At 27.0% G+C, this 9,371-nt stretch overlaps 2 protein-coding genes across 2 annotated transcripts; one reads left to right on the forward strand and one right to left on the reverse strand.

Moving 5' to 3' along the window:
* Positions 1-339: 339 nt before the first annotated feature.
* Positions 340-3,353, reverse strand: LOC126840395 (uncharacterized). The gene is made up of 5 exons (XM_050576088.1): positions 3,245-3,353; positions 2,996-3,166; positions 2,312-2,467; positions 473-489; positions 340-394 (listed from the first exon to the last, which is right to left on the reverse strand). Exons 1-5 carry the CDS (start codon positions 3,308-3,310, stop codon positions 340-342), a joined length of 465 nt encoding a protein of 154 aa, XP_050432045.1. The 5' UTR covers positions 3,311-3,353.
* An 820-nt stretch (positions 3,354-4,173) lies between these two features.
* On the forward strand, positions 4,174-4,464 carry LOC126845575 (cytochrome c oxidase copper chaperone). Its single transcript, XM_050584296.1, has one exon. It carries the CDS (start codon positions 4,176-4,178, stop codon positions 4,374-4,376), a length of 201 nt encoding a protein of 66 aa, XP_050440253.1. The 5' UTR covers positions 4,174-4,175; the 3' UTR covers positions 4,377-4,464.
* The last annotated feature ends 4,907 nt before the right edge of the window (positions 4,465-9,371 follow it).

The raw sequence follows: 9,371 nt of genomic DNA on the forward strand, positions 1-9,371 counted from the left end.
GTAATAACAGCATTAAAAAATTCATTTAAATATGTAAATATATTCGTATGGAATTTTCATTTATGGCAAAATTTTCTTTAAAAAGAATATATTCATCAGATTTTTATTTTTGCTCTTTTGTTAAATTGTATAAAAGCCATTTATTCCCCTTCTGGTGCACGCAATTCCATTTATTAAGCATTAGGATTTTATCACTGTTAAGTATTGCAAATCAAACTCAACTTACTCGACCTAAATACAACGAATCATTAATTATATAATGGAAGTCTGTGTACTGCACGTCGTTATATTGTTTATAACTGACTTTTGCTTCTCCAAAAGAATGGTTAGTGTTCACTTCTATGTAGCTAAAACGATGTTCATGCCGTATAGGCTGAAGTAATGTAAGGATATCCTGTATACAATAAATTGTTATTACCTATATTTTAATATTAGTTACTTACACTACAGTGATAAATGTAGTTGGACTTACCTTTGATTTAGCAAGTGCTAAAAACATTAGACAAATTAACATTACTGTCTTGTAGTACATGACGATTGTGAAACGAAACGTATTACTCAATACAATGTTGTAAGTTACAATTAAACTATTTTTGAGTAGCACCAATGTTAATGGAAAATATTTTCAAAAAAGCAACACGGTCTAACTTAAATAGTAAGGTAAATAATAACATAAACAATTTTCATCCGTTGATAATAATCAGTCGTCTAGTTTAATTACCATCCAATTGTGTTTTCTTTTATTTGAGTACCGTTGATTGCACCATAAAATATATTATTACTATTTTACTATATATTCATATATAAGGTACAAAAACAATTCATTATTTTTTTTATACACAATCAAGCCTTACGCCAGGATGTAAAATTTTTTATCGTTTTTAAATTTAAATACCACCATTATATAAAAAGTGACTCAATCTATCCCTGATCAAAATTTTATTGAAAATTCCAGACAAATAGCATGTTCAAATCTAAAATCTAGATTGCCTTACATTTATTTATTTGTTTTCATTTGTTTATTTTAACATAATTGGTTGATAACTGACAACCATTAGGTTAATTATTATCTACATACATATCTCTTCGTATGTAGGGTAAAGGAAGGTATTTTCGTGGCATAAGCAATTTCGTGATATATGTAGTTTGTTGATCGTATCGCGTAATTCCATATTAGAAAATCGCTTGAAAATTACACTGATTGTTAAAATAACTGTGTTTTAACAATCAGTGTGATTTTCAAGACAATTTTCTAATAGGGAATTACGCGATACGATCAACAAACTATATCACGAAATTGCTTATGCCACGAAAATACCTTCCTTCACCCTATGTTTATACGCGATGCTTAGACCACCTACCACAAGTGAAAACATGAACAAATTTCGGGTAAACCGAAGATTTGGGTAAGGTAAGTATAAAGGGGAAAGGGGGGGTAAGAAATGAGATTAGTGATAAGGTGAAATCGATAATCTCTGTTTAGGCGGAACCACAAAATTAATTGTATTTATGTCGATAGTTTTGTAAATGTGCTACTACTATTTACTTAATTTTAATGTGTTAAATATTATGAAAACAAATAACATGCGTATGTGGACGCAAGTCGATTTTTAATATCTTGATTTTCTATTTCTAAATGTCAAAAAATAAAAATGAACGTGAGTATCCGATACTTTCAAGTTAAAATTATTGTAATAAACGATGTTCAACTTAAAAGTGTATTCCCACCATTTCTCTGTCGGTCCGAGAAACATTGGAACTGTTTTATCCGGGTGAACTGTTACATTCTTGAAAATGTATTCTCCCTGTTGAAATAATACCAATACAGAGCGATCAACGTTTTATTTTACAGACATTTTTTCTTTTGTATTATTATTTTAGCTAAAAAAATGTCATATGAAATTGTCATTATCTATTTATTTTTCTTTAATTGTTTTTATTAAACACACAAACCTCACCTTTGATATATACCGATATCGATGATATACCAGGTGATTCGTTTAAATTAAGAATATTTTACTAAAATAATTATTGACTGGTCGATAACCAATTTTAAATAATTATCTACAAAGTTATTTAAGTTTTAAAATTAGAACGGGAGAAAGGGTGGATAGTAGAGTTATTTTTATTTTCTCGCATTTCTCAACCGCGCTCTAAATACCTAATTTTAATCCCGAACACTTTAAAAATAACTATTTAAAACTGGCCATCGACCAGTCAATTTTTTTAGTAAAATGAAGACAAAAAAAATGTCATATAGTTACTTGGTATGTGTGTATTATACAATAATATATTAAAGAGTTCAACTTACATGGAGTGGACATGACGTAATTTCACGATTCTGATATCCTATCGATAAAAAGTAATTTATCGCCGGTAAGTTTTCACAGATATTCATGAGATCGAACGTTCTAAGATTAGAGCAATCAATAAAATATTCTTTGCACATTATTATTTCGATATTAACCTAAAACGATAAACACAACAAACATGTAAAAACTTTCATGGATTGAACTAGGTTTTTGCTTGATCACTTTCTGATCTATCCAAACTGTTGTCATTAGCTAGCTAACTTTTCAATCCCACTGCAGAGTCCATCTTCAAAGACATTCTGTGTAGAGTTTATAGTCAAGAACAATGTCTCTGTAGGTGTTGTGTGTACACCCTGCAATAGGTAGAAACATTAGCTAACTAATGGCAACCCAGGTAGATTCGAAAATAATCAAGCTAAACGATAAATTGATGAGAACCAAAATGATTAGTTTTTCATTTGACAATAATATTAATTGTCAATATAACCTATTGATATTTATTGTTGAATAAAACCGATGAACATCACTCGCAAGCACACATAGAAGATATTCACCAGGTTTTTTATTTTGCTCGTTTGTTAAATTGTATAAAAGCCACTTATCCCCTCCTGGTGCTCGCAATTTCATTTATTATTTATTAGGATTTTAACACTTAAAAGTATTGCAAATTAAAGTTAACTTACTCGACCTAAGTACAACGAATCATTTATTATATAATGGTAGTTTGTGTACTGGACGTCGTTATATTGGTTATAGCTGATTTTTGCTTCTCCAAAAGAACGGTTAATATTCACTTCTACGTAGCTAAAACGGTGTTCATGCCTTATAGGCTGAAGTAATGACGTAAGGATACTCTGTATACAATGAATTGTTATTACTTATATTTTAATATCAGTTACTTATACTACAGTGAAAAAAGTAGTTGGACTTACCTTTGAATTGGCAAATGCTAAAAGCATAGTTATTAGACAAATAAACATTACTGTCTTGTAGTGCATGACGACTGTGAAACGAAATGTATTACACTTAATACACTGTTGAAAAATACAATAAATCTAATTTTGAGTAGCGCTAATGAATATGAATAATATTTTTGAAAAAAGCAACACGGCCAAAATATCAGTCCGTTGATAAAAATCAGTAGTCATTCAATTGTGTTGTTTTTTATTTGACTACCGTTGTTTGCATCATAAAATGTATTATTAAAATTTAACTATACATCCATAATTCAGCTACAAAAAAAATGATTAATTTTTTTTATACACAATATAGCCTTACGCCAGGATGTATATTTTTTTAACGATTTTAATTTAAAAAACCACCATACTATAAAAATTGGCTCAATTTGTCTGTGACCAAAATTTGATTAAAAATCCCAAACAAATTACCCAATCGAATCTAATAATATAGATTGCCTCACATTTATTTAATAAAACATTAAAAAATGTTATAAAAAATTTGTACCAATTTATTATAATAAAATATGAATTGAAAATAGTAAGAAAAAAAATGAAGAGCTACAAATACTCAATACATTGATCTGAGAGATTATATTTTATACTTTCAATTTTTTTACAGTGTCTTTTGTCGAATGATGGAACATATTTTTCAATCAAAATTTTTAATTTCGCATTACATTGTTACAATGCCTGAATTGATTTAAAAAAAATTATAAACATAACAATAAATTGTCTATATTACTTATAGAATGGCTTAAAAATTGTTGTTAATTAACCGACTCGACAGCTCTTTAATATAGTTTTCAACGTGGCTATGTGTTGATTTGAACGATTACTACTAAATTTCCATAACATTACAATAGTTGCATTCCTCAAGTACGTTCAATGTTGTTGTATTACTAACATGGCAAAAGAGGTTGTTGTTAAGGCAGAAGAACGACCGACGACTACCGAGGAACCGCCTAAGAAACTGAAACCATGTTGTGCCTGTCCGGAAACGAAAAAGATTAGAGATTCGTGTATTATGGAAAACGGAGAAGAAAACTGCCAGCATTTAATCGAAGCACATAAGGAATGTATGAGAAAAATGGGCTTTAATGTATGAATCCTTCCTTATGATGTAATTACTATACTTCTAGTCTGTTTGATATACATTTACAATATGTATAATATATTATTTATTTTTACATAATATAAGTATGTAAACCTATTAACGGGAACTTCGTAAATAGAAAAATGAGCTAACTTTTTACCCAAAAATGTTTGCTAAGTTAATTCTTAAATGTCATATAATTAATTTAGATGCACTGTTCAATATTGTTTATTATTGGACTGAAAAAACAAAATATTCCAATCATAAACCCATTTTGAATCAATATCATTTTTAATAGTCTTATTGTAAAATGTAAAATTTTTACTTCTGGCCAATATTTGTTGATATTCGACGGGAACTTTGGACAATTAATGATATTATTTAAGAAGATGCCTCCTTTTTAATTTTATTACTTGTCAATTATATCGTACATCGTATTTTTTTTTTTGTATAATAATAATATATTAAATAAGAAAATTAAAAAAAATAGAGCCGGTGACGTTCTGATTTCTATCTTCGTAAACATGTGGCCGCTATCAAAAATGTGTACAACCATGGCCTTGGAAGATCTTTGTTGTGCAAGTCTTAGATTTTATCATTCAAACTGCTTCATATATTTTCTAAGTTTGTTATTTTTTCTCCTAGAGAGCAGCACCTTATATTAATTTAGTGTACTTTCATTTTTAGATGCAGTTGTCAGTCAACGGATATCAAAAGTATATATTTTCATAATTCATTATACTCATTATTTATAAGTTATAACGGCAACTGATTGTAACAGCCAATTGATTAATGTAGCCAAACGATCAATCCCAATACTTAGAATACAATTTTAAGCGCGTTATTGTCTTAATAATGAGTTGGCTTCTATTTAAATAAAAACTAAAATAATACATACAATATCGTTTAGATTTAAATAATAGACATGTATAATATGTAAAGAAAAAAGAAACAAACAGACATTCATTTAGTATTTATATATTTTTTTCTTGATTCAAAATAAACTTGACAAATAATACAATTTTAAAAAACCGTTAGGTATATTGAAAATATGTATTTTTAGTATAACAATTTTTTATTATTATTTTTGTTTGGGTGTTTAAAAATGGTATACGGATTAATACCTATTTACACATTATAAAAAATAATATTATGAGTACTTAATATTTAAATTACCTAATATAAATAAAAGATCACAACGTATTTCCTTTTTGACATTGTCACTAACAAATTATTTAAATACATCTTCAATTTTATTTCTAAATAATGTTTAGTGCGAATAAAGTTGGATTTAATAGTTAAAATAATATAATTTAATTAAAATACCTACTATAGAATAACGTCATTGCTGTCACACTATCTCAGAACTCCCAATATCTAACTCTCTGTCTTTAATTTTCAACAAAGAACACAAGTTTAGTTTTAATAATTTAGAAGTTTCAATAAATGGATTTACAACTGGTTTAGAATTATTAACATTTTCCTTGGTCAATTCAACTTTCAACTTTGCCAGAATTATATCTTCTTTTTCCAAGTCTTTGTATCATCTTCGTTGTTGTAATATTTTATAGGTAGGTGGTAAAGCAAACGGAAGTGTACTTAAAGTTGCTCGCCAAAATCAAACATGCCTATCTAATAACTTTATTTGTATTATAAGACTGCATAATGATCAGTTGGTAAATTTGTTTTTGGATTTCTCCTAAGTTCCTTTAAGAACAAAAATTAATTTGAAAAAAGTAAGAGTTCATAAATAAAAACATCTCATTGTAAAAAGCTAAAATTATATTTGTTTAAAATTAGTACTTTTATTATAAAATAACACAGGTAATTTCTGAAACAGTAAAATAAAAATGAATTTTGCGATTGCTAATTACTCATTAGGTTTAAATTATTATTTGCCGTTTGTTAATAATAATTTAGAAATTGTATCTTTTAAGATAAGTTGTTGATAAAATCTCTGTCGGGCTACGAATAGTATGTTAGTAGATAAATAAAATGCTGTTTATTTTTTCTTTAATAATTAAGTACATTATTTGTCGAGTTATTCATTGTTTATTAAGTTACTCAAATTTTGCCAAACATTTTTATACACAAGAAAAATAATATTTTAAAAAAAATCAACATGGAATTACTTAAATAAGGTAAATAATAACAGTAACGATTTTCATCCGTTGATAAAAATCAGTCGTCTGGTTTAATGTAGTTTAATTGTGTTGTTTTTTATTTTACTACCGTTGTTTGCATCATAAAATGTATATTATTAAAATTTAACTATACATTCATAATTGAGCTACAAAAAAAAAAAAAAAAAATTATACATTTTTTTTTGTATACAATATGGCCTTACGCCAGGATGTATATTTTTTTTAATTTTAAAAACCACCATAATATAAAAAGCGGCTCAATCTGTCTCTGATCAAAATTTGATAAAAAAATTCCATATAAATGACATAATCCAGTCTAATAATATAGAATTTTTTGTGCCTATTTATATATACTATATATCATGGCTAGACATTTTTTAGTACTAATCATCGACCCGCTGAGCCGTACGATAGTTAAACAAACAGCGGGTGAAATTGCTTCTGTTTTTGTGCATATTTCAGTCACGACCTTAATATTAATTTTCTACTACAATAATAATTAGACACTATCTTCCATACTTGTTACTGAACTGAGCTACCGCATTTAAGATATATTTTTTATAGGTGTGGCACGTACAGAAAATATAAATAGTTGTAATTAATCACGTACAATGTTTTAATTAAATTATCTACTATATATAGATACCTTTTTAATAGTATATATACATAATGATTTTTAAAGTCTTAGGCAAAATATTTTTTTTTCTAAGTCGGACAATCATTTTACATTTGTTTTGTTAAAAGTATATACAAATAAAAATATTTTCAGTTCATGTGATTTTAACACGTATGGGAATTGGGATTATAATGTTTTAAAATTTGAGCTAACTAATAACTAACATTTCTTTTTTATAAATCTAATAACTTTTAAGTTACTGACTGTCTCATATAGCGTTAACCAAACGCTTTGTATTTCTAATTCTTACTGTTAATTGATTTATGATACTTTCTGTTAATTCTTTACTACAATGTCTTGTATTGTTTTTAATTTTTTAATTTCAAAAGGGTTGTATGTAGTCCCCAGCTGTGGCCTGTTTCATCACAGTATTAGTTACTAAAAACGTGATCCACGGGTCTTTGTAATAACAATCAAAAACAAGTGCTAACACAACAATACAATTTTGTTGGATGGAACTCCATTGATTTCTAAAACCATTTCTCCAATAAGAGTTGATGTAGTTTTTTTCCTTCATATTTTCTCATATGTGCCATTTAAATACATCATCGTGAGAAAATAGTCTGAAGGCAACACATTTTTTAAATAGACAACTAAAAAAATTCATAATTTTTTACTAGTTACTTATTACTAATTAACATTAATAATATCTGTATAGTTATTTCTAGGCCACTTTGCATTTAGCTCGTTGTATGATATCCAATTAAAAGTATAAACAAATATTTTTAATAGTATTGTAAGTAGGTAAATGAGTAGGTTTAAATAAATGGTGTAATTTATATTTTATAACGAGTTTAAATTTAAATTTAACATTCGACATCAGGTTCTACTAAATAAAAATATAGTATCGCAGCCATTATGCTTTAAGTTATGCCAATTAAAACAAGTATTTACTAGTTATTTAATAGACCACCTACTAGTTAAAATGTTTTAAAGCAACATATTCTTATAATACGCTTTATCACTTTTTTTTTTTAGATAAATAAAATTACTAGAATAATACCTAATTCTGGTTATAACATACCTGCTTCGTTTGTTATTTAGGTTAACATTTGAATTGAGGGGTTAAGTTCCAGTAAAGTGACCCATAAACCATAAGCAGTTAAATCAGAATATTTAATTAAGTTTTCACTAAAATTATAATTATAAATTTTTAATTAAAAAAAAAAAATCCATACTAGGTAATTATTAATTAGCAATTTAAATATTTATTTTTAGACAGATTACAGATAGATACCTAAATGTTGGTAATTAGCGTGGTCGTTTTTACTTGTGTAGGTTTTTGGAGAATATTTGTAATATGATATTTTCCAAATCAGTTCTAAATGTGTAAAAAAATTTTTTTTTTATTTGAAATATTTATTTAAAGTAGTTTATTGGTTTTAACTGTACTGGCCAGAGGTATCCATTTGTTTTAAAACACACTCGTTTATTATTCTTTCAGATAAATATCTCGGTGAGAGAATTTTGCAGCCAATAGCTAAAAAAGTAAAATAGTTAAGTGCAATAAATACGTGGTGCTTATAGCGCAAATGAGTATAAATTAATTTAAAAAAATAAAATCTTAAAAATATTCACTAGAACAAAAATTAATTCATTTGTCGAATCATTGTGGAACACCCTGTAATAATAACAGACTAAATATACTTTAATCTATGATAATAATAATATTTATTTATAATAATAGGTTTATTTAGTCATGATTGATTTCAGAACTTTTAATACGATATTTATATTAATTTTATTTTTCTAACTTTTTTTACAGGTATAATAGACTACATACCCAACGGATATGTAATGAGAATAATCATTTTCGTTTTGACATGTCACACGAGTTTAAGTATGTAGCGGATCATACAGCTACATACATTTAAAAAAAAACCCACGTCGAAATGGGAAATATTTATTTCATATTTTATAAGTATTTAATAATTTTTTCAACTTACAACTTTGACAACCTAAACAATTATCGTAAACCATTTCTTCTAGAAGGGGTGGAATTCTTGAAGCTATGCTTCTTATGGGACGCCTGTGCGCTGGGGGTCAACGAAAAAAAACCGTAATGTAACTTTTTTTTCCTTTCTTTTGCTTTTTCATGCAAAGTTTTAGTGGTTTATGTATGAAAATTAGGCCCAAATGCAGATATGGAATGAGGCTATATCATATTACAATTTCCTCAAAAATCTG

Source organism: Adelges cooleyi, unplaced genomic scaffold (assembly GCF_023614345.1).
Source record: "Adelges cooleyi isolate 19-005CV unplaced genomic scaffold, UGA_ACOO_1.1 ACOO_flye_CR_arks_rails_tigmint_CR_PRNA_108, whole genome shotgun sequence".
In the NCBI taxonomy this organism is placed as follows: domain Eukaryota; kingdom Metazoa; phylum Arthropoda; class Insecta; order Hemiptera; family Adelgidae; genus Adelges; species Adelges cooleyi.

What these genes read in the sequence shown, in the direction of transcription:
- LOC126840395 (XM_050576088.1), bottom strand. Translation starts at nt 3,310, where the DNA reads ATGCACTACAAGACAGTAATGTTTATTTGTCTAATAACTATGCTTTTA. An exon ending in TAGCATTTGCCAATTCAAAG is followed by an intron (nt 3,167 to 3,244) that starts GTAAGTCCAACT and finishes CATTGTATACAG; the next exon opens with AGTATCCTTACGTCATTACT. An exon ending in ATTCGTTGTACTTAGGTCGA is followed by an intron (nt 2,468 to 2,995) that starts GTAAGTTAACTT and finishes TTATCGTTTTAG; the next exon opens with GTTAATATCGAAATAATAAT.
- LOC126845575 (XM_050584296.1), top strand. Translation starts at nt 4,176, where the DNA reads ATGGCAAAAGAGGTTGTTGTTAAGGCAGAAGAACGACCGACGACTACC.